The sequence below is a fragment of the Gymnoscopelus microlampas genome, assembly GCF_963454915.1.
Source record: "Gymnoscopelus microlampas genome assembly, chromosome: 10".
Classification (NCBI taxonomy): Eukaryota; Metazoa; Chordata; class Actinopteri; order Myctophiformes; family Myctophidae; genus Gymnoscopelus; species Gymnoscopelus microlampas.
In genome coordinates this window covers 37,163,906-37,188,790 of record NC_139947.1, presented here as the reverse complement: position 1 = coordinate 37,188,790, position 24,885 = coordinate 37,163,906, and the positions used below count along the sequence as shown (strand labels likewise).

Here is a 24,885-nt window from a genome sequence, read left to right as displayed (position 1 = left end):
TTTCTACAATTCCTACAAATTGTTACAAAATCTATTTTCTCTATAATCTCATTTTGGGGCATAAACAATAAGTTGAAGGATAGAATTAAGTCTGATAATGATGTACCGTGCATGTTCACATCATGTACATTTACATCACTTAAGACCATTTTTCAAATATATATATTTTTTTAACATTTTGGACAAAATAGCCAATTTTACACCCAGGTGATGGGTGTGAAACATGCATATTGAAGATAGTTACATTTCTATACTTTTATAGATTAAAAAAAAACCAAGATCCAATCACAAGTGTCTCCTATTTTCAACGTTTCTTGTGCACAGAATATTCTGGTTACATTATAATCTCACCCTGTAAAGTCATGGAAAATGAATCTTTGCTACAATCGCAATTTACAGAGTATTCCACTAGATGTCACTAATCCCATGTTTTAGCAGCTGAAGCAGAGTCTGAGGTGCAGTTAAATCCGCCCCCCGGTGGATGTCAGTATACGTTGGAAAACAAGGAAAGTAAACAGCAGCGTTGTAGGGAAAGAGAAAGTAAAATTCAAGGAAAAGGGCGCCGCTGAAAGTCTGCAGTCGGTAAGAGACTTTACAACAAAAAAATCATTATACTTGTGTTGTGTTGTGATGAGGTATTATTTAGATGATATGGGTGGCTTGAGTTCACTTACAAGCGAATGTCTCTCCATAAATAGGGCAATAATCATAGATTGGCAACACATGGATGGAGCTAAAATGACAACAGTTTACATAGATAGCCTACCGTGCCACTGGCGTGTGGATCTGCTCTGGGGGGGGTACGTCTTCCGAGATTGGGGTTGAACTTGAAGAACTTGAAGACGACAGCTAGAAAACAAAAGTCAAGAGTCATCATCGTTCATGATCCATGTCGTCGTTAAAAAGTTTCTGTCTGCTCCCTTCTGTGCTGTGGTTCTCAACCTGTGGGTCGGGACCCTCAGGGTGGTCCCCACATGATTTGGGGGGGGGGGGGGTCCCCGGGGGGGGGGGGGGGGTCCCCAGATGACAGATGACAGTGAAGGGACAATTTAAGGACTTTTAAGACATTTTTAATACCTAAAAATGTAGAAAAGAAAAAGACCATAACTGTATCAAAAGTGATCAAGAAACTATACTATAAAATCTGGTCAAAAACTTGCCAAATTGTCAAATAATATAAGAAAGAGGCAAATATTGAGAAAATAGCCGATCTACAAGCTGGTAGATCGGCTATTGTCACAATATTTATCAGTCGAACCGAGTCAATCTAAATTGAATGCCTCAACTCCTACATTCCAGTGCTTATTATCAGGTTTGGGGGGTCCCTAGTTCAAATATGATTATTTGGGGGGGGGGGGGTCACGGCCTGAAAAAGTTGAGAACCACTGCCTTAGTGAATGCAAGTCGACGAGATACTTGCTGAATGGTGTAGTAGAATAGAACCGGTTCAGTGAAGAAGATAAGCTATGTGTAATTACCGTGTAGTAAAGGCAGACTACAAGTGTGTTGTGGTAAATAATGTCTAATAATTTAAACGAAAGCTTAAATTACTTTTATTATTATTTAATGAGAATAATAATCCTAGTATCCTGCTACAAGCGAGTTTAATGTTGTGCTTATCTCGTAAAACGAAACTTAATAAAAACAGCAGTTATTGGAATTGGTAGACACTAGACAGGACTGTGGGTGAATACAAATTGTAGCTTATACAGTACTTTAGGCCTATATTAAATTATATAATACAGATAAACCCTGGAAATCCATGCATACTATTTTATACATATGAATCAGTAAAAGAGTTATCATGAAAACAAATTAGTCTCAGGGGTGAGATGGTAATGTATAATTTATTACGTGCATAACTGTGTGTGTGTGTGTGTGTGTGTGTGTGTGTGTGTGTGTGTGTGTGTGTGTGTGTGTGTGTGTGTGTGTGTGTGTGTCTGTCCTTGATCCAGTTGCATCATAACATATAGTGTAAAAAACAAACCAGTTAGCAATAATCAGATATAGGCAGCACCACACAATTCATTGCTTCATTCAAATCAATGAATTAGTTCAACCATCATTATGTTGCAGTATTCTTGAAGTACATTTTTCCAGTTCTTGAGTCTCTGCCCCTGATAGTTTGTACACACCACTGAATATTCCATTGCAATTGCTGCAGCAGGTGCATGCAGAACCCACATATACCTATATGAATATATACTGTATTGCTGATGTCGCTGTTATGACACCTGAATTTCCCTCCGGGGATTAATAAAGGTTTATTTGATCTTATCACCGTTCTGTTCTTCCAAGGAACACAAGAGCTCATCAAAGTACTTGTGTTGCCTTGAAGCCTGAGGTGTCTCGAGCAGCAGAAAAGCAAATGTAATAGCAAGAAGCAGTGACAGTTTTATTGAGAGAGCTTCACACATTAGGGGCTAAAAAGAGGCTCATAATGTGAAGCAAACGCACATTGAAACCTTTATGGCACCTATTAAAGTTGAACGCGTCGAGGGGATGCTGTCTTCGATAAACACACAGTTTTAACACACAATAGCTTGGAGAAGTTGAACAGGATGCACTTGAAAATGTATAATACTTAGGCCCTATCCAGTATTAGATCAGCAATTGGATAGTCAATTCAACTATTTGTGTCAGACTAAGTTCAGAACATTTTAAATTGTTCATTCAATAGTCATTTCGAATGCAATCTGTAGTAATCTACAATAGCATTTCATTCTTATATTTCAGCATTATTTCTGTATCTTTGCATCAGTAAAGTGTTTGCATCGATTTAATTAATGTCTATTCAGGGGCCCTCAAAGATGCCACACTATAGATATTGTTTTATAAATATTGTTTAACCCATTAAGACCGGGAAAGTATAATTTCTAGATTTCTTTGGCTATTCAAAAATAGCAGATATACAAGCTCATAGCGCGGCACCGAGTGCCGCGCTATGAGCTTGTAGATCTGCTATTTTTTTTAAAGAATCGTAAAAATGTGTGCACATCTTTAAATATATATATTTTTTAAAGCGAACATTTGTAAAATATTTGGTTCCAGGGACCCCCAGAAGCTAAGATTTGAGTTACAGATGTTATAAAAAATATATAAATTCAAAGATTTGCACAAATGTTATTATTTCAGATGCTGATGTGATTGACGTTTAGCCATGGCCCAACAACCAGAAGACGCTATGCAGCAATTGAAAAAGCACCAGGCCAAGCTGATCGACATCCTCTCTTGCGAAGCCGACTATGTACGGCAACATGCATACTCTCGCCTTCTGCTGTCTGATGTGGCCTACAGAAATGTGGGAGATCAGAGAACAAGCAGGGAACAGGTGACATATCAACTGGACTCTATCAAGGAAGGGGGAGATGACAAAGTAAAGGATTTTCTGGAACTGCTGAAGGAAGAGCACATGCAGAGTACCTTCCCCCTGCTGGCTTTTGTCAAAGAACTGCCACAGACGTCTACAGGTATACTATGAACTAATCAGCCTGTGTGTTGTTTCTCGTCCCCTCTTCTCACATCTGTCTGTCCATAATATACAGAAATGTTTGTTTTCTTTACACCGGCAAAAGGAACAACAAGGAAAGAAGAAGCAGCTCCCGAGTCGAAAGAGATTGTCCCAAGTAAAAAGAAAGCTGGTGGGTTCTTACACTATGAATGATTCCTATCACATTAAAACCCTCAGTGTTAACCCATTCAATCCAGGAACGCATTCAAATTTAAATTTAAATTTCTTTGGCTATTGAAAAATAGCAGATATACAAGCTCATAGAGTGCCGCGCTATGAGCTTGAAGATCTGCTTTTTTTTTTGTGCAAATCTTTTAATATATATATTTTTTAAAGCGAACATTTGTCAAATATTTTGTTCCAGGGACCCCCCCCAGAAGCAAAGATTTGGTTATAAATGTTCGCTTTAAAAATATATATATTCAAAGATTTGCACAAATTTTCATGATATTTCAAAAATAGCAGATCTACAAGCTCTGTGCCGCGCTATGAGCTTGTATATCTGCTATTTTTGAATAGCCCAAATAAATCTTAAAATGACACAGATGCGTTCTCGGTCTGAAAGGGTTAATGTAACTCAGCGTAAACTCGGATCTACAAGATCTCATTGTAGAAACGTGTTGACCATAAAATTCCCTAACTCTCTCCCTCACTCTCACAGGCTCCGATATCGTCACGGAGAAGCAGCTGATGCAGGTGGCCAATAAAATAGGGAAAACGTGGAGGAAGATCGGCACGATGGCTCTGGGTATCACCGAGGTCAAGCTGCAGCAGATCGAGGAGGACTATCCACGGGACCACGTGGACAGAGTCTATCAAATGCTGTACTCCTGGAGAAAGAGCCAGAGGAAAAACGCCACGGCTGCCTACTTATACTCCAAGCTTACAGAGTTAGAGGGAGACCTGGCGCCCGACGATATAGACTTCCTACAGGAGGAGGACTGAAGCCCCTCGCTGTCGGATATCAGCTTGTCCTGGGATGCATTCTGTGTGTCATTTTTAGATTTCTTTGGGCTGTACAAAAATAGCAGATATACAAGCTCATAGCGCGGCACCGAGTGCCGCGCTATGAGCTTGTAGATCTGCTATTTTTTGGAAAGAAAGTTGTGAAAATGTGTGCAAATCTTTGAATATATATATATTAATTTTTAACTCAAATCTTTGCTTCTGGGGGTCCCTGGAACAAAATATTTTGAGATGGGGGTCCGCGGCCAAATACATATCATTTCGGTGGTCGTTGACATGAAAAAGGTTTGAGAACCACATTATGGCAACATACGTTTCAACCGTTCAAAAAACAGTTGGGATTTAGAAGACATTTGTAGAATCCCCAGAAGCAAAGATTTGAGTTAAAATGTTTGCTTTAAAAAAAATATGTATTCAAAGATTTGCACAAATTCTCAAGATAAAAAGAAAAAATTGCCCAAAGAAATCTAAAATGACACAGATGCTTCCCCGGTCTAAATGGGTTAAATCATGGCTTTGTCGATTATGGGGGGAAAGGGTTGAAATTATGTCAGTTCAGGGATTTTTTAAAGAAAACTTTTGGACATTCTACTATATATGTAGCACAAAAACATGCATTCCAGAGATACTTCATTCCCAATCAGGGTGGAAACATCTCTTTTTATACCAGTGTTTCCCACACAGGTTAGTGACCCATTTTGGGTCACACAGACTGGTTTTTATGGGTTGCAAGTAAATATCCAGTTTTTATTTTATTTGAGGTATTTTTTTTCTTTCTTTTTTTAATGTCCCAAAAAATAATTATCATATCTACAAGCTCACATGGATTAAAGTTCTCAGTCTGATTTCAGTCATTTAGATTCCATAGAAATCAGCATGTCTTCTATGGAAGCATGTTAAGCAGCCAAAATAGCCGATCTACAAGGGCTCAATGCGTCAAGGCTATTTTCCATTTGAAGTGGTCAAACTAGCAATATGTTAAGAAGCATCTTCCTTAAACCCTAATGGTCTCGGGATATTTCATAAAAGCAAAGGTCAAAGCCTCAATCTGCGTTTTCTTCACCTGGTTGGCGGTATGTAGAAAAGCAGAAACAATATTATGACTAAAAACATTGTAATTTTACTTATTGAGCTCACATGCATCGACTCGCGATACAACGCGCTGTGAGCTTGTAGATCGGCTAATTTCACTATTCAAAATAGGTCTTAGGTGGTTAATTCATTATGTATTTTTTGGAAGGTTGGGTCCTGGGGAGACACCAAATTTCTCTTTATGGTCTCGAGCTGAAAAGATTTGGGAACCCCAACTTTATACTATTGATGTTACTCATGTACACGTATATTATCAGCAGAGACAGCTGGGGAAAAAAGGTCTGCCATTTCCTACACCTGGATCAAGGACAGGATGATCATCCAACTGTGCTACTTAGGGGAAAAGTCTTGTTTGTTTGTTTTTCCCACATTGATAATGTCAAAACCTGTGTTTTATTTTAGATATCAATCTTTTGCATATGAATTCTGTGGCATCAATACATAGTTAAGAAAAACGTATTCTAGTTTCAGTGTGTTACACAGTCTACTATGCAAACTTTATTGTCCTCATCAGCTGTAACAAAAGTCGAGCCAAAACAAACAAGCAAACGTCTCAGGTACTGCTTTTCAAATGGCGAAAAGAAATGCAAGCCATTTAGGCTATTTTAATAAAAATGAATTTCGGGTTTGTTACAAATTAAACTGTGCATTGAATTATATGGACAATTTAAAAACAAATAAGTGAACTATTTAAGAAACACAAAACCACTCATTGAGTCCAGCTGTGGGTTAAAACATAGCAGAATGTAATTTGGAGTCTGAACTTACATTTGTGTTTCCTGTTTGAGCTTCTCAATTTCAGCTGTAAAGAGTTGCCATCATTCTTTGTGCCTTCACGTGCTCTTTGAGCAGGAGGCCTTCCGTCTTTTTTCTCTTTTGCACTGTAACTGTATCTATTAATGCTTTACTTCTTTTGTTTTATGCATCCTGATGTCATTTTATAATTTTATAATTGTGTTTCCTTGGCTTGATGTTCTGTGTAAACTACATTGAATTGCCTTGTTGTTGAAATGTGCTATACAAATAAAACTGCCTTGCTTTGCCTTGTCAAAGTTGTTACATTTATATTACAGTTATTCTTTATTTTTGTTTATATTTTGACAGCAGAATAATGATTTCTTCATGTGTAACCTACTACATTTTTCATTGGTCTACTCCAGTGGTTCTCAACCAGTGGTCCGGGGACCACCAGTGGTCCTTGAGGGGGTTCCAGGGGGTCCCCAGCCAAATTAATAGTTAGGAACCAAATTGACCCTTATGTGTCTGTAACTCAATGAGAGTGTACAAATGGAACCAAATGTTAGGGTAACCCGTTAGGGTCCATTTGGTTAGGGTCCATTTGGTTCCATTTGTACACTCTCAGAGTTAAATGAACACTAATGATGATGATACAGTGTAGACTGGGACCCCCAATAAATCAAAATGGTTGAGTTCCTGGCATATCTTTTCAAATGGGGGTCCCTGGGTTAATATGTGTCAATGTGGGGGTCCTTGACGCAAAAAAAGGTTGAAGACCCCTGGTCTACTCTAAGGTCAAGCCTGGCCACATTCGGACACAGCTACAGGCCTACACAAACAAACAACAACAAAGCAGCAAAGCTCTCAACTTGGCTAAACTCGACAGATTTGACACGTAGTTCCAAAAATGCATAATATGGTTATTTTACTATTATAGTTTACGTACCTTTTGGTTGTTTGGTGATACATTTTTTAGCCATTTAAACCAGCTCTTCGCTACTGCGTAGCAGCCAAACCATGCAGTGTTTAAAGACAAGTGCGCGCGAGACTTAATTGTTTGTTGATGAAGAATGCTACTCCCGCCCATAGAGTTATTATAGAAACCTTTTAATAGACGACGTCACACTGGCCCCAAATGAAACCCATTCTATCAGGTCTCGCCTCACTCGCCAACACACAAGAGGGGGGCGGGGTGCCCGAAACAACGGGTTGAGAATTCATTGCATGAAACAATCTGTGCATTCAGTCTCAATGTTGGTAAACAAATAATTGGTCTCCCGCCCAGTGGTGGAAAAAGTACTATTTTTTGTTACTTAAGTAAAAGTATCAATACTGCGATGTAGAAATATGTAGTAAAGGTAAAAGTACAAAAATATTGGCATCAAAATGTACTTAAAGTACCAAAAGTAGAAAGTAGCCTACTCACAAGTTTTCAAATGTATAAAAATCTTTTGAAAATTGCAGATCGACAAGCTCACTGGCTTATATTTTCAAATGGCCGAAATGTATACAGGGCTTAAGTGGTTAATGTATGTTTTGTGATAATAATCAAAAATTACAAAGTCACTGGTAACTTTTTCAAATAATTGTAGTGAAGTCAAAAGTACAATATTTGCCTCGGATGTGTAGAAGTAAAAGTATTGAAAATTGGAAATACTCCAGTAAAGTAAAAAAAAAAATACCTCAAAATTGCACTTAAGTACAGTAGCCTACTACTTGAGTAAACGTACTTAGTTACTTTCCACCACTGCTCGCGCCACAGATAACCACAGCGGCCGGTATGGAGAAGCCTGGTTTCTATTCCGAACTAACCAGTGTGTTCCGGTCAAGAGCCCTCTTACTGTATCCGGTCATTTAGAAGCACACATGACGATGCATGCACTGGTTCCGTATCCGCTCTAGACTGGAGACCGGATTAGCAACCGGCCAGGCGAATTTAATTCCAACCGTTTTTAACAGCCGATAACATTGTCAGTCACACATGACTGTATTCATTGTGTTGCATGATGAATGGCGCTTTTCACCCATTGGCCACACAACGTGAAAACGTCATTTTATGCGACAATGTTGTGGTTCATGTTGGACTTGACCTACATCCATGGAAGCTATAAAATGACGTTAACGTCTCCATGGTGCGACATTAAACATTTATTGTAGACTTTGCAGTTTGCACCCCAGTGAGAACTTACTGTACAGCGGGACAGGACCGGGTGCAACAGGCTGCAGGTGTTGATTAACTTGGTGACTGTTCATTGGTGGGACAAAGAGGTTGTCCCAGGGCTATTCCAGGACACAGCTATCACTGCTCTGACACACACAGCCTTCTGGGTGGCACTTAGTTATGAGTCTACCACCAGCCTGTTCCTTATTTTGTTAATTGATAAAGTAGTTGGATTACATTTAATATTTTTATTTTATTTTTTCATTTCATATTGTGGTTGGAGTGAATATGGACAGTCAAGACAAAGAATCATGTGAGTGCTGCACTGATGCATAATTCCTATTTTTTGGCATTTTTATTTTTCTAACAGTAAATGTTCAGATAGAAGCTTTTGTAGGGGGTGTACAACTGATATTGTCTTGTTAAAATAGGTGTTAAATAGCTCTATATTCAGAATGTTTGTTCAGTAACAACTTTAGTCTCTCCAGCTCTTTAGTACATTTAGTTTACTAAACTATAAGAATAATATAAGAATATTATATTGTTTTGAGGTTGGGAATGGGCTAGCTGTTGTATCCAATCAAGAGATCCAGGATAAAAAAGATGAAATGGAAAGTGATGAAACAAAAGAATTGAGCAGACAAAAAAAAAACACTATCACATTAAAACTGATAAATTATCTTTGTGCGGTTCTCCTGATAAAATTGGTATCCTGACATGAAAATGAATTTTCTGTTTAGAGATGGGGAGACTTACTGATCAAACACTTTTCAACACGAGGTCCAAGATCCCTAGTGGGTCCTCAGAGTTACAACAGGGGGCTGCCAAAGTTTTGTCTTCTGAAAATACACATTAACATGAATGAAAAATGTAAGATAATGTGTAAACAAACAAGACATTTTAATTTCAATGTCAAAACGAATCTACGAAGCCATCAAAGCTGCAGCCTCACTTGGAGACTACAGTCAGATAGGCAAAAAAAATAAACTGTGTAATATTCCAAGATCTCTCAACAGTCAACAGACAGTGATGATGAGACGATCAGCTAAATATGGTGTGCTAGCTTTGAAATCACATAGTAAGCTTTGCCTTCTAAACAAAACACACAAAAAAACAAGATTAATATGCAACACAATTTGTAGTCGGAGTCCCTGCTTCGTCTCTCTCAGCTAAGAGGTCCTTGGCCTGAAAGATGTTGAAGACATTCAACAAGCTCTGTAGCTAGCCGTAGAATACGACTCCCGTAGATGTATTTTATGATTCTGACATTTTCAATAAATGTCAGAATCATAAAATACATCTATGAGAGTCGTATTCTACGGCTACTCTGTAGCAATGATTACAGTATCAAAATGTAGACCTTAAAGTTAAAGTTTTAACAAAAAACAATAATTAACAAAACAAGAAAAATCACTCACACCGCCTTTTAACCTTTCATAGCAGCAACAGGTCGACAGAAGAACAGACCAGTTAATCTGGAAGAACGTGACCTGAACGAGCCTCTTATTGACCACCCAGAGGGCCAGCTCTTCTTGACTGAAGCTTTTAAAATCATCGTGGACGAGTTGCTCTGCAAGGGCACAGACATCAAAGAAAAGGTCTCCCACCTAACCTAAAAGTCACACTAAAGCTTATGACATACAGTATACAGAATATGTTGTTTCCGTACACAACTGGGATCCATACCATTTCCTCTTGCAGGTGTGTGAGTGGCGGGAGCCAGAGGAGCTCGCTACTCTGCTGGACCTGGAGCTGAGAGATGCGGGGGAGCCTGGGGACAGGGTATTGCAGAGAGTACGAGACGTAGCCAAGTACAGCGTCAAGACCGGTAAGACTGATGGTGAACTGGACAGAGGCTGAAATAAAGATACCAAGGACTGGACGCCCGGGTGGCGCAGTGGTAAAGTCCCTGCCCACCACCACCACGGAGGTTGTGGGTTTGAATCCACCGTGGTGCATCCACTTTTAACGGGTGTCCATGCGAACATAATTCAATTGGCCCGTGTTCGGGGGAGGGAAGACGGGCGGGGAGAGTGATATATTGGTCATTGCACGTACTCCTATGGGCTGGGGTGGCACCTGTCAATGGGGAATGTTGGGCAGGAGGCGTAGGACGAAGGCCCAACTCCTCCTCCCGGTGGGGGCTCCTCACTGGCAGGTGAGTCGGTAGGATACAACGGCAGTGACAAGTGGCAACACAGAAATGTGTGTGGGGAGGTATAATGGCTAAATTGGGCAGAAAAAGGGGGTACAAAATAATTGGCTACTTTAAAAAAAGAAGAAAAAAAAAGATGCCAAGGATTCAGACCCATTGAACTACAAAACTGTACTGTTGTCACAGTAAGGCTTAATTTAAAATTTCTTGCATGACCCTGAGTCAAATCAACACTTTTAAATTGAGAATATGTTGTTTTTGTTGAGCGATATTGGGTTGTGCAAAAAAAGTATGAATTAAGCCTTAATGTCAGGGCTCCATGAAACTACTGACTACACAATTCCGATTATTGTGATGTCGCTTACCTGTGCTTGGTATCTTTATTGGAGGACAGAGGGCAAACGAATGTTATGCCATTATCTGTAACAATACATTTCTCCCATTTATTTCAGGTCACCCACGCTTTTTGAATCAGCAATATGGTGGTGTGGACTACCATTCCTTGGCAGGTCGATTCCTTAGTGAGACTCTCAATACCAACCTGTAAGGGACAATGCTAACCGTAGACAATCACATTTGTAAAGTTAGAGCATCTACAACGTCGTTCAACATAAACCTGTTGTAAACCTATGTAATATGTAGCAGGGCTGTGCTCTATTTTTCTTATTCGTTCATTCATGATGACCCATTCTGTATTTCTGTTATGTGCCAAATTCAGCTTCACCTATGAGGTAGCCCCTGCCCTCGTGCTGATCGAGAATGAGGTCCTGAGAATGATGCGTCTGCTGGTTGGCTGGACAGAGGGCGATGGCATTTTCTGCCCAGGTGGATCTCTCTCTAACATGTACGCCATGAACCTGGCACGATACCAAGCCTTTCCAGAGGTCAAGTGCAAGGGACTGAGAGGTGTCCCTCAGCTAGTTGTCTTTACATCTCAAGAGGTAGGGAAGACGGCGGTCACATCACAAATGGGTTGACATGTTAGAATCGATTCAAACATTATCTACTATACCACAAGACAATCATGACTTTTAAATAAGTATTTCTCCTCTTTCTCCAGAGTCATTACTCGATAAAAAAAGGGGCAGCATTTCTGGGAATTGGGATGGACAATGTCATCGTGGTTAAAGTGGACAACAGGTATCGCACTCTTTCCTTGTGTTGTAACACTATTCATTATCTTCTTCCCTTTGTCTGCATCTTTCACCATCTACTGTCTTACAGAGGACGGATGATTCCAGAGGACCTGGAGGAAAAGATTCAGCTGGCAAAATCTGAAGTAAGTCTGTTGTATAAGAAACATTCAGACATAACAGTGTTGATTTTGTCGACTAAAACTATGACGAAAAATGTTCGTCGACTACCTTTTTTCACTGACGAAAATTAAATAAAAACAAAAGAAAACCTAAGCTATGATGACTGAAACTAAGACTAAATATATTGACAATTTCGTCAACAAGTAAAAACTAGACTAAAATGTTAGTGAGGGACTAGAGGAGAAGAGATCCAGTAGAACTAAAAGACAAGTCATTTTATGTTTGGTTGCTATTTTCAGGTCTGCTCTGAAAAAAGCAGATCTATAAGCTCACAACGCGTCGCGCTGCGACGCGTTGTGAGTTTGTAGATCGGCTATTTTCAGCGTGCAACCAAGTGTAAAGTCAGCCATTACGACCCCATCAAGGCACCACCAAAATGCATTTTAGTCGACTAAATCAACTGTAGATTTAGTCGCTAAAACTAGACAAAAACTAAAACATTTCAGGTGACTAAAATATGACTAAAACTAAATGAAATTTGATTCAAAAGACTATGACTATTCTTCTTTCAAACTATAAACCTAAAGCAAAATTTGCTGTCAAAATCAACACTGAGACATAAAGCACTATGGTTTTGGAATCACTCATTTGATTCCTTTTTTTTAGCAATGCAATAATACACATTTATCCTCAGGGTGTATGAGATTAACTTTCCAGCAACTCTGTGTTTCTCCCAGGGGAGTGTGCCACTTCTGGTCAACTGCATGGCTGGGACCACCGTGCAGGGTGCATTTGACCCATTCGACCGCATAGCCGATGTCTGTGAAAAACACAAGCTCTGGATGCACATAGATGTGTGTATTCCTTTGTGGTTTTACATAATTTTATAAACTTACGAACGTGCAGATTTTAACTCATGTTTTTGGCATAGGCTTGCTGGGGAGGGAGTGTGCTATTCTCCAAACAACATAGACATCTCATGAAAGGGGTTGAAAGGTACAGTATGAAACTGTATTGTATTATGCCAAGTAGGTAAGGAACTATTTTTGAGGAAATATAATGTGTGTGTGTGTGTGTGTGTGTGTGTGTGTGTGTGTGTGTGTGTGCGTGTGCGTGTGCGTGTGCGTGTGCGTGCGTGTGCGTGTGTGTGTGTGTGCGCACACGTAATTAGAGCAAATTCTTTGGCTTGGAATCCACACAAGATGCTGGTGGCTGGGTTGCAGTGTTCTGCCTTTCTACTTAAGGATACCACAGTAAGACGTCCCTTTTGGTGACTACGTAAAATAATATATATGCAAATTGTGACGTTAAGACAGTTATGCTGAGCTGATGATCACTTTACCTCCACTTGTCCCCCAGAACCTGATGAAGCACTGTCACAGTGCAGGTGCTACATATCTCTTCCAGCAGGACAAATTCTACGACATGAATCTGGACATAGGGGACAAGACACTGCAATGCAGCCGCAAGGTTGACTGTCTGAAGTTATGGCTGATGTGGAAAGCTGTGGGCTCTGATGGATTGGCAACGCGCGTTGACAAAGCTTTCGTCCATGCAAGGTAACGCAAGTCTGCTGCTTTATATCCAAGCATAATGAATCCTATTCCCTATTCTGACTGGGCATGTCATTATAGGTGAACATTCTGCGGAAAAACAGCTGTTCTACAAGCTCACAACACGTTGCGAGCGTTGGCTACAGAGTTCAGAACGCATTGCATCGCAACGTGTTGTGAGCTTGTAGTTCAACATTTGAACTTGTAGATCGGCTATTTTTAGGCCAAAATAGGGACACCATGTTGAAAGTGGTTCAAGACACACAATATGATAATTATATAACCCTGAGAGGAACAATTTGTATGCATCACTACTGTAGCTACTTTCATTTGTATATACAATGTAGAAGTTTAACATTTTCCCTGCAGGTATTTTCTGGAACAGGTGAAGAAAAGAGAATGGTTCCAACTTGTGGAAGAGGTATGTTAAGATAACATCTTTTGAACAGTCCCCAACAGTCTCATAAATTGACACAAACTTGATAACTTCACCAAGGGGCTAAACAAATTAGACGACACATACATACATACATACATGCATGCATGCATGCATGCATGCATGCATACATGCATACATACATACATACATGCATACATACATACATACATACATACATTATACAAAAATAGAGCAAGTTTAAAAAGGGGAAATTGATCAAAAAGAGTTGACAATACACAACACCACATTCATCCGAAATGGACCCTTTCCCACCGGCATTTTAACATGTTTAAAACACATCAGACGTTCAAAGATATGAATCCAGTCACGTTTCAAACTTTTACTTACGGAGCCTGTATGTGTCCCATTTGAACAGCCGGAGTTTGTCAATGTATGCTTCTGGTTCATTCCACCCAGTCTGAGGGGAAAAGAGGGAAATGCAGATTACCAGGACAGACTGTCAGCAGTAAGTTTTCATTATATTTTTCAGTGAGCCAGGAACGCACACAAAGCTGACTTTCAACTTTGACATAATCTGGTCTGCCCTTCGCCTGTCTTAATAATGCAACATGCACCTAGCATTGCTGCCTTTAAAGGTCAAATGTTTGATGTCTAACCACATGGCACCGTTGTGTTATCCTGAAAAGTTATCTTCAGCGGGCAACAAGTATAAATTATAGAAAGAAGAGGAAGTCCGCACACTTCCTCTTCTTCAGGTGAACCTGATGAAGACCCGAAGGGGTCGAAACGTTGTGTGCTGTGAGCCTTAAATAAAATTGTGGTCGCTGGAGTGTCAACAGTGTGCGGACTTCCTCTTCTTTCTATGGTGTGTATTTTTGAGTCCAGCACCTGCACATTTTTACGGAGATGTGCGTGCTTCCCTTTTTGTTAACAAGTATAAATTAGACTTAACACACTCAACACCTCTCAGCGTTACTCATTTTAGGCTTCATTTATACAGCATTGCACAACGCGTTGCTAGCTTATAGATCAGTTATTTTTTCAACGACGCCATCATGCTACAGAGTATAAATGATGAGTTACTCCTCTTACAGTATACTGTTCTTTTGATTCAAAGGTCGCCCCACTCATCAAGGAGAGAATGATGAAGCAAGGCACCCTGATGGTTGGTTATCAGCCTCTGGGAAACAGAGTCAACTTTTTCCGTCTAGTGGTGTTCTCGCCTCTAGTTTCCCAACAAGATATGGTCTTCGTTCTTGATGAAATTGAAAGACTAGGAAATGATCTGTGAGCAACATCACACATTACCATCTTGTTCATGTATCTCTGTCATTATTTTCTTTTGGAGCACCATTGACCCTGTATTTCACATCTATACAGTCTGCTTTCCAAGAGAGAATGCAAAAAATCTATAAAATATTCATTAATAGTGAATGTTATGTTGTACCTTGTTGACCAGACTGAGCAGTGTGTTATGTTATTCAGATTGACATAAATAGGCTATCATTTACTTGAGCACAAATTCGAAGAATGTTATTTAGGTGCTAGTTTTGATGTTTATCTGGTATTCTAGTTGTAGCACTTAACTGTTTTTCTTTGCACTCTACTTACGTGACTATATTTACCCTGTAGTTGTTGACTAGGGTTTCTGCCATTACTCTGATATTGCACTAAGTCGCTCTGCTAAATGGCTAAGTAGTATTTTCAGCCAAATCCACCTGTAAATGCACTGTGTGAAAATAAAACTGTAATAATATGCGATATGAAACTTTTCCTTTGTGAGTTGTGGGAGGTTATTCTGGAGACATATAGACACTTATTTATTTATTTTTTAGCAAAACTAAACAATAAAAGCCTGGAGATCGAGGCTATATAGACACTGGAGATTTTTGTTTTCCAAGGTCGGGGTATGTATTTCACTGATCAGTGTCCTATATACTTCTTTTCTGCTGCTGCTGCTGCTACTCCTTTACTTTATATTAGTGGTTCAAAGTGGAGTCGGAAGGGGGGCGGGCGGGGGGTTGTTCCAGGTGGTCCCCAGCAAAATAAGATGGGGGGGGGGGGGCTGTAACTTGAAAAAAAACTTGAACAATTTGGTATCTTGAAAAGAAATGTAACAAAATATGCACTTCTGGAGGTACCTCAGACAAAATATTTTCAAATGGCTCCTCGGCTAAATGCTAAATTGATTGTTTTGAATTCAATACTTTATTAGACATAAATACATACTTTATGTTAGAAAAAATCAATAAAATGTTTTTTTTATATTATACTTTTGTAAACAGCATGGGGTACAGTCAGTTAAAATGATAACACAAAAATAGTCCCATTTCCAAATACATATCAATTTGGGGGTCCCTTGACTTGAACATGTTTGAGAACTTCTGCTCCTCATCTCTGTCATAACGCGCTCCCACTCTCAGTCCAGCCCACTACCACCCCCCACCCCCCACATAAAAAAAAAGTCCCTCACCAACATGGCGGAAAACGCGCGCCAGGGCCCTCGCATCCACACCGCTGACCAATCACGCTCTCCCCGGGGAGCACTTCCGGTAGCGTTTCCTGTCAGTGTTTGTAAACTGAGGAAAAAAATTGGAACTGCGACAAGAATTATTTAATCTTCTGAACTCACAACGATCCAAAGGTAAACGGAACATTCTTTCAGCGCGATCACTTACGTCGCCTCTCGGGCGACGCACGCAGTTGCACGAATTAGAAGTGTTTGTTTAGACTTTTAACGGCAGTATAGTAAGTGTGTTGGTGTGTTTTGTGTCGTCGGCGCTCAAACCGCACGCCCTGCATGGCTGTTGTTGTGTTGTCTGGGGCGGCGGGGGGGTTGGGGGTGGGGTGGAGGGTTCAGGACACACTCTCTAGGACGCGAGGGGGTCCTTCTCTCTCTCTCTACGTTTTTCCAGGCCACGGACCCCCTTAGCTTAGCTGAGAGAGAGAGATGAAGCAGGGACCCCCCGCCACTACTACACATTGTATAACATTGTGTTGCAGATTAAACCTTTTTCATAGATGGCTTTCATAGACTTGTTGAGACAGCAACTATCATCACAGTGTTGGATTCATGTTATTAATGTGTATTTTCAGACCATTTTAACCACTTAAAACCGTCAATATTTGGTAAACTTGACCGTTCACTCTGTACTTAATCTGCTTCTTTCACCCTACGCCAAACCTCTTTGCCAAAAAATAGCCGATATACAAGCTCACAACGCCTTGCAGCGCGAGGCGTTGTGAGCTTGTAGATCGAGCTATTTTCCGGCTAATGTTACCCTCAGAACAGGGATGCTAGGGTTCGTGTGTTTAATGTAAAAAAAAAAAAATCAAAAAAACATCCTATCGCACAAAGATTCGGTGGACCCCCTGTAGTAACTCTTGAAGACCCCCTAGGGGTGCCGGACCCCCCGTTGAAGACCCCCTGCCTGCCTCTAGGAGACTTTACCCACAGCTCCACTAAGCTAAGCTAGCCGTTAGCTCTTTATGGTTCAAAGTAGTGACTTCTTCACAATAAAGATCATCATCCAGCTGGAAAAAAGGCCAAATCGCCAGTTTTTTATCTCACATCGCTCGATAAACAGCCATTGTAATCTGCTCTGCTCATAATGGTTCAGTTTTTGGTCAATAATAATAAAGCTAACTTGCTCAGAGATGCTACATTTGTGCCAACAGGGCAACAACCATTCAGCCACGTTTAGTCATAATGTTGTAGCTAAACGCTTAGGATGCAAATAATTCTAATTCTTCCAATGCTGGAATTTAAATCAGCTTAATTCAACGTTTTCAGGCCAAGGACCCCCTAGCTGAGAGAGAGATGAAACAGGGACCCCCTCTATATTGTATAAAATTGTGTTTCAGATTCAACTTTTTTTGTTTACTTGGTCTGTTATTTTTTTTCCCCTCTACACCAAACACCTCTTTGCCAAAAAAATAGCCGATCTACAAGCTCAACGCGTTGTGAGCTTGTAGATCTGCTATTTTTGGCTAAAGTTCTCATCAGAAAAGGGATGCTGGGGTTCAAGTGGTTAAGGTTAAAAAAAAAATCATATCACACAAAGATTTGGCGGACCCCCTGTAGTAACTCTGAGGACCCCCTGTTGAAGACCCCTGACTTAAATGTTAGGATGGATCAGTGTTGTTGGTTTTCTACAGACATAAACACAACAATATGCTTTGGTCCGCACGAGTTGTGCTGAAATTAGTTGTAAACACAGTTCAAACAAACCTGCTGTTCTCACATTCAAAACACCCACACAGTGGTGTTGTTTTTATATGTAACAACAGAGTATCTGATTGATGATACCATCTAGCGTTAACATGCTTTTTTTTAAAATGCTATTCCTATTTTCTACACAGGCATGTGTAGGCCTGCTTCGACCATTATTACATTGTGGACTGTATGTTTATTTTTGCATTTTCATCAACTTTTCATCTCCCACACCCTGATTCCACTACCAGGAATCTTCCGGACCATCACCGCACGTCCATATTTTTAGACTTGTAAAACCTGCTTGTAGCTTTTGAATTGGCATTAAATTAGCTTTATTTCATTTTAATACCTATTTATTCTAAGCCGTGCGAAGTATGTTGTGTTTGCAAGTTGGTCCTGATTCTCAATGGAACAACTCCACAAATTGTCTGTCATCTAGTTAGTTTTGTCTCTCGTTTAACCACCGAATGTTGTGCCCATGCACGGTCAGGGATGCCAGGGTTCTTCTTGTGTTTTAACGGGGCGAGACTTGTTGCCACATCTAGACTGAGCTGCCCTGAATCATAGGAACGGCATGAGCATGTAGTATGTGCGTGTATCTATCTTTTTGGTTTGTAAAAACGAATAGATCACAATAACTAGGGTCGGGAACCGGGTTTTTATCACACTGTCAGAGCTGGCATGTGGACTTCACGTCTGATATACAATTACAAACAATTTCAAATACCCCCATAACTCTGAGTGTGTACAAATGGAACCAAATGGACCCGTAAGGGTCCATTTGGTTCCATTTGTACACTCTCAGAGTTTACAGTTCTGTAAGGGTCTATTTGTAACCCCGTATAGGTCAGGAAAATCCCAACCCTAATCATAACGTGTGCATTCTTGCTTATGGTCCATATCCTCTCCATCTACTTCATTTTGACAAATGTTAGTTAGCATTTTTGCCTGACTGTCAGACTATGGGAACAGTTGGCATGCACCAAACCATTGGGACTCTATACAAGCCTGATAGACTGTAGTACGTGTTGATCCCTAAATTTACAATTCTATTCAAAATAACACAATTGATGACTGATTGATTAGACCTTTTAACTAAAACGGTCTGGCATCCCAGTAAGTGATGCTAACAACAATGTAGAAATGATAGTCTCACATTTGTCATACCTCTACTTTCAGGCTTTCAGGCCCCTGATGATTTGGTTGGGTGTCGTGACGTCTCTTGTGTCACTCCCTGATCCGTGAAGTGAAGCCCCCCCCTTCTCTGTTCCCCCCCAAACACACACGCATTCAAAACCACGGCGATGACCCACCATTCCAACAGCAATGTTCGAGACCATATGAAATGGGTCAGTGGAACTATCTTCATCTCTAGAATCACCGTTCACAGTGTTAGTGACTAAGTAGTCTTTGTGGTTTCCGTCCTGTGGGCCAGATTTCCCTGACTCCCCGTTTTCACAGAGAGGAGGAATCCCAAGGACCAACCCCCTCTGCCCCTTATCCCTGGATCTGACCATTTTTGTTTCTTTTCTGTGCTGTTTTTGTTAGGCTGGGTTGCTGGGCTGTGAAGCGGTGCTGTCCAGCATGGCACTGATGCAGGCCAACAGCATGCCGGGCCAGAAGAAGATGATGTCGTCTCTGGGCCAGGGCCAGAGGGACGGCCCAGAGAGCCACCAGTCTCACCCTCAACACGGTAGCCACGGTCACCAGGGTCACCACAGCCATCAGCCCCACCACAGCCACATGAGCCACCCCCCAGCAGGGAGCTGTCCACCATTGGTGAGAGAGGGACGCCACGTAGTAGAGAGCACCGTACTCACATGCATGCCACACGCAACTCTGTCTGCTCTGCAATGTGGGAGATAACTTGTCATTTCACATTTCTCCTTTGTATCCATTAACACGAGTACAGACATAACTTTGTCTGTTATGTAGATTATTATATAATTCAAACTTTTTCATGTCAAGGACACCCAAAATGATATGCATTTAGCCGCGGACCCCCATCTCAAAATATTTAGTTCCAGGGACCCCCCCAGAAGCAAAGATTTGAGTTACAAATGTTCGCTTAAAATATATATATGTTCAAAGATTTGCACACATTTTCACGATTTTTCTAAAATATCAGATCTACAAGCTCATAGCGCGGCACTCGGTGCCGCGCTATGAGCTTGTATATCTGATATTTTTGAGTAGCCCAAAGTATAAAATAATAGTTATAGTGGTTAAAATCTAAAATGACAGATGCGTTCCAGGTCTTTATGGCTTAAGATTTGCTTACTTGCTTGTTTTTGCTTTGAAATTCATCGTGAAACAGTCCCATTGATATCAACTAATGACTTGATTTATACTTGGTTACATGCTGTGTCGTGCAGCTAAAATAGCCCGATCTACAAGCTTCACAAGTCACAATGTGTTGTATGTTTGTACATACTGCCATTTGTGACAGGAGTTGCCAGCGCATAACTATAAAGTATAAATCAGCCTCAACTTGTCTTGACACTGTACTACTCTTTCACCCAACAGTTAATCCGAAAGGATGGAGATTACCACTCCTCAAGACTGATGGATCAGAAGGACATACAGGCCAACCAGAATATGCAACCCAAGAAAAAGCACAAGAAATCAGGGATCCCCATCAACAAGATCAAAGAGAAGGTGGAGGTAAGGAGCAGTTAGTAATGCCATGAAAAGGAAAAATGCACAATGCATAAAGCCCAATTCATATTTTGTCGCACAACAGTCTTCACTGAAAATAACAGATTTTTAAAGCGGGCAACACACGTTTAACCACCTGATCTCTTGCGTCCCTATTCTGTGGAAAACATTCGACGAATATAGCAGATCTACAAGCTCACATCTCGTATATATCGGCTCTTTTCAGCGAAGAGATTTGCAGTAGATGGAAAAAGTAGCAGGCCTTATATAGACCTCTGGGGAACTCGGGACAATTAATGATATTATAGGGTATAAGTGGTTAAATTAGGCCTTATTTTCTGCCATTCTATGTTACTTCCTTCTACTAGCATACAACTCCTAACACTATAAATGCTTTTTTTAGCCAATGATTCCACACCCACAGATGGACATGGATGATGACAACTCACTGAAAGTGCAGAAGAATTTCATCTGCGATCACTGCTACGTTGCCTTCCGGAGCAGCTATCACCTCAAGCGACACATACTCACCCATACAGGTGTATATTATAATAATAAATAATAATTTACCCCCCCTCCACTTAAAGTAGCTGCAATCCGTAAGATTTATGAGCATTTTTGGTGATGAGATTTGGTGTAGAGAGAGATACTAGCGGACCTAGCCCTGGGGGACCCCGTTCAACCAAGTACTGTATATAGGGGCTTAAAGGGGTATTTCACTTTAAAAACCCTTCTGAGGTCATTTTAAGTGGTTAAAACTTCATTTTAATCTGACCACAAGGTGAAGTGCAGAAGAATTTCATCTGCGATCAGTGCTACGTTGCCCTCCGGAGCAGCTATCACCTCAAGCGACATATACTCACCCACACAGGTGTATATTATAATAATTTACCACCCTCCACTTAAAGTAGCTGCAATCCGTAAGATTTATGACCTTCCCAAAATTCCATGAGCTTCAGGCAATACCACTTGACAACCAGTGGTGTTCCTACCCGGGCTTGAATACAGGATCGAGAGTTCTCAATAGAAGAGCTGTGTTCAGTTTAGTTTAGTTGACAAGTATTAAGATCAAAAGTCAAACCCTAACGAGGATAACGCTGATTGAAAGAGCCCTTTCGCAGCAAACCTTGTAAATTTGAAGAGGCACACATTAGCAATACTAGCGCTGGTGTAAAAGTGTTCCTTACCTGTGTGAAATTATTTTATTGGTTAACTCATTCACTGGCATTAATTATTAATAATTCATCCTTCTACAGTACCTATCTTTTGAGTGTTTTCACTCACCTTTTGAAAAATCATAGAATATTTTTCTTCACAGCAATCGACCCGGCGATCGCGGTAAAAGACGCAGCGGGGTCTCATGCGCGCGTCAATTACGTCCTAGGCAGTGAATGAGTAGCGTTATATTCACTAACATAACTTACGGATTGCAGCTTTTATTATTAGCGAGTTCTTTCTATGACCTTGCCTTTCTGAACATAAGGTATCGCAAGTGTTTTTAAAAAAAAATCCAGCTGACTTTTGTTTTTTTTAAACGATCAATAATTCCATTGCGATCGTCCCCAGGGGAGAAACCATTCGCTTGTGATGCGTGTGACATGCGGTTTATTCAGCGCTACCACCTGGACAGACACAAGAGAGTTCACAGCGGAGAGAAGCCCTACCAGTGTGATCGCTGTCATCAAGTTAGTCACCTATTCTTCTGCCTATCTTACTGTCATACTTTTAACCCATTTAGACCTGGAAAGCCTATACGTGTGTTATACCTTTCAATCCGGCAAAGCGTCCGTGTCATTTTTAGTCGTTACTATTTATCGTCACTGTCGGGCAGAAACCTTGTATCTCCAAGTTTCAAATGTGTATGTTTCTTCGTAGATTAAAGCCCTACTTCATCATACAAGAGTGTCGCACAAAAGTAGTGAAAATAGCAGATCTACAAGCACACAACGCCTCGCGTTGCGAGGCGTTGTGTGCTTGCAGATCGGCTATTTTCACTATTTTACTTTTTTTTTAATAATAATGAAAAAAGGATCGGTTTTGGACATGCAAGGTTTCTACCTGACAACAACAATATATAGCAACATGATGATAATTTGAATCAAAAATAGTACTTCAGAAAACTTAGGTTAGGATTTAGATGGTGTTTTAGGATCGTACTCAGGTCTAAATGGGGTTAAATACACCGAATTTCATAATTTTATGGTTACCAAAAACAAACATTTCCTTCTACCTCGCAGAACTTCTCGCGGACCGACAGGCTGCTGAGGCACCGTCGGCTGTGCACGGTGGGCATGACCAAGGAGGAGAATCAGAACCAGCAGTCGTGCTGCGACAACAGTCGAGCGTCGGGGGGCGGCTACTCCCAGGACCCCCCGGGCTCCCACACAGCCTCCTGGAGCCCCCTACAGCCTGCCAACAACCGCCTGACTGTCTGACCTATATCCCTTGCCCTGCCCCGCTGGCCCTCTGCAGCAGAGAAACCACCCCATAAGACAGTCCTCAGCGCAATAATGCCACATACTGGAAGTTCAGCAGTACTGCAGTGTACCAACTGCGTGTACAACAGTGTACCAGTGGGAGCCTGGCATCGAGACAAAACCAAACATTAGTTTGCCGTTTCCTCTTTTTTTTATTTTATATTTGTTTTTCCCGTTACATTCATTGTACAGGCAAGAAGTGGAGGGACCAATACAGGGTGGGTGGGACTTGTTGGGGGACAACGGATTGTGTTACTATGGCAATAATTGCAACGCACACATCTAGCTTTTTTTTTCCGGACAAGTTGCAGGGAAGTAGTTTTTACTACAGCTGTGGACATATTATTATCCGCACAGCCAGTGTGTTTTTTTCTTTCCATAATTACATCCCGTTGAATTTCTTTTTCACCGTTTTTCAAGCATTCTGGAGGCAGATCACCACCATGCGGCAGCACCCCATGAGGCAAGCAGTGTTGCCAGATTCTGTGAGAGAAACAAGCAACCAGGTCTAGGAAAACCAGCCCAAAATAAGCGACTATGGGAAAATAGCAGATCTACAAGCTCACAACGCGTCGCGATGCGACGCGTTGTGAGCTTGTAGATCGGCTATTTTCAAATAAAATCTTGCGGTGGAAATTATAATAAGCAGATCTGGCAACCCATGAGGTAAGCTGCAACCCCCCAGCATCTCGTGGGAAAATAACTCATCTTGAAGGATATTGTTTGAATGCACACAGACCCCGATATGGCCTTCTTGTGTTCAAGTCCTGCTCATCACGGTTTCCTCGACCCCACTAATAGTGTGTACAAGCTAGTGCTGTTTAGTTAGTGATTTGAATGGCTGGGACAGATACGGTTTTGGGCCTATACTGCCTTGAGGGCAGCAGTCAACACTTATATAGTAAGTCTTTTGTGCTTAATATATCTAAGATTATTTTTTTTAATATACTTTTAGATAACACTGGTGTAAAACATGTTAGCGGGGGACTATTACAGAATGAACTTTCCAGTCCGATGGCTTAAAAGGAATCGCATTTTTGCTATTAACGAGGCTCAAATCAAGTTTTTTTTAAATCTGTTATTATGCCTCACCTTAAATCACCAAGTGATCATCTTACATTGATGTCAGTGATGTTAGAATAGAATGAATACCCTGAGAAATATTGACTTGTTTATGAAAAAAATCAATGAACAAAATATGACATTTAGATTAGACATGATGGCAGTTTTTTGAAGAGATTTTACAGGCAGGTTGCTTCTGTAATAACCCCTTTAATTATACAAACTTTTTGTTCTTGTTTTCTCTTATTTGTTTCTGTCTCAGTATTAGTAGGTTCCCCCTATTTAGTATGTCCACCTGTCAAATGTGTTTCCAGTGTGGAAAAGATAAATGAGCTCTCGGCCATGTTTCCACATTAAGACCTGGGTCAAAATGTCAACAAGGCATATGAAATATTTTTTAACCTGTGACTGGAAGAATTAGCTTTTAGACTCCAGTCCAACATGCAGATTATTTTTGGGCCATTCTCACGCACATGGATCAAGTGCTCAACCACTTGTAGCCAAGTGTCCCTATTCAGGGGGGTTGACAGCACGTTGTGAGCTTGTAGATTGGCTATTTTTGGTGATGAGATTTGGTGTAGAGAGAGATACTAGCGGACCCCCGATCAACCAAGTACTGTATACAGGGTTTAAAGGGGTA

The 24,885-nt window shown here is 40.7% G+C and overlaps 3 protein-coding genes across 5 annotated transcripts; all 3 read left to right on the top strand.

Annotated features, from left to right (window-relative positions):
• The first annotated feature begins 540 nt into the window (after positions 1-540).
• On the top strand, positions 541-4,530 carry LOC311052825 (uncharacterized protein). The gene is made up of 4 exons (XM_084068039.1): positions 541-582; positions 3,136-3,470; positions 3,576-3,641; positions 4,173-4,530. Exons 2-4 carry the CDS (start codon positions 3,161-3,163, stop codon positions 4,454-4,456), a joined length of 660 nt encoding a protein of 219 aa, XP_083924165.1. The 5' UTR covers positions 541-582; positions 3,136-3,160; the 3' UTR covers positions 4,457-4,530.
• A 4,119-nt stretch (positions 4,531-8,649) lies between these two features.
• csad (cysteine sulfinic acid decarboxylase) lies at positions 8,650-15,554 on the top strand. Its single transcript, XM_084068038.1, has 14 exons — positions 8,650-8,781; positions 9,909-10,066; positions 10,170-10,296; positions 11,076-11,166; positions 11,342-11,564; positions 11,684-11,763; positions 11,848-11,902; positions 12,617-12,733; positions 12,811-12,875; positions 13,051-13,132; positions 13,239-13,438; positions 13,802-13,853; positions 14,248-14,337; positions 14,950-15,554. Exons 1-14 carry the CDS (start codon positions 8,757-8,759, stop codon positions 15,121-15,123), a joined length of 1,539 nt encoding a protein of 512 aa, XP_083924164.1. The 5' UTR covers positions 8,650-8,756; the 3' UTR covers positions 15,124-15,554.
• An 841-nt stretch (positions 15,555-16,395) lies between these two features.
• On the top strand, positions 16,396-23,248 carry znf740b (zinc finger protein 740b). 3 transcript variants are annotated; one of them, XM_084069206.1, is made up of 8 exons: positions 16,403-16,476; positions 19,228-19,397; positions 19,597-19,827; positions 20,575-20,712; positions 21,110-21,245; positions 21,488-21,577; positions 22,273-22,391; positions 22,944-23,248. In XM_084069206.1, the coding sequence occupies exons 2-8, from the start codon at positions 19,353-19,355 to the stop codon at positions 23,139-23,141; spliced, it is 957 nt and encodes a 318-aa protein (XP_083925332.1). In that variant the 5' UTR covers positions 16,403-16,476; positions 19,228-19,352; the 3' UTR covers positions 23,142-23,248. The 3 variants fall into 3 exon arrangements, with proteins under 3 accessions (XP_083925333.1, XP_083925332.1, XP_083925334.1); XM_084069207.1 differs by lacking the exon at positions 19,228-19,397 and having other exon boundaries at positions 16,396-16,476; XM_084069208.1 differs by lacking the exon at positions 21,488-21,577.
• The last annotated feature ends 1,637 nt before the right edge of the window (positions 23,249-24,885 follow it).

Coding starts and splice junctions, on each gene's coding strand:
- LOC311052825 (XM_084068039.1), top strand. CDS start 3,161: ATGGCCCAACAACCAGAAGACGCTATGCAGCAATTGAAAAAGCACCAG. Junction 3,471..3,575: donor ACTGCCACAGACGTCTACAG/GTATACTATGAA, acceptor CACCGGCAAAAG/GAACAACAAGGAAAGAAGAA. Junction 3,642..4,172: donor CCCAAGTAAAAAGAAAGCTG/GTGGGTTCTTAC, acceptor TCACTCTCACAG/GCTCCGATATCGTCACGGAG.
- csad (XM_084068038.1), top strand. CDS start 8,757: ATGGACAGTCAAGACAAAGAATCAT. Junction 11,764..11,847: donor GTGGTTAAAGTGGACAACAG/GTATCGCACTCT, acceptor ACTGTCTTACAG/AGGACGGATGATTCCAGAGG. Junction 12,876..13,050: donor CTCATGAAAGGGGTTGAAAG/GTACAGTATGAA, acceptor ACACGTAATTAG/AGCAAATTCTTTGGCTTGGA.
- znf740b (XM_084069206.1), top strand. CDS start 19,353: ATGACCCACCATTCCAACAGCAATGTTCGAGACCATATGAAATGG. Junction 19,828..20,574: donor CAGGGAGCTGTCCACCATTG/GTGAGAGAGGGA, acceptor TTCACCCAACAG/TTAATCCGAAAGGATGGAGA. Junction 21,246..21,487: donor ACACATACTCACCCATACAG/GTGTATATTATA, acceptor TCTGACCACAAG/GTGAAGTGCAGAAGAATTTC.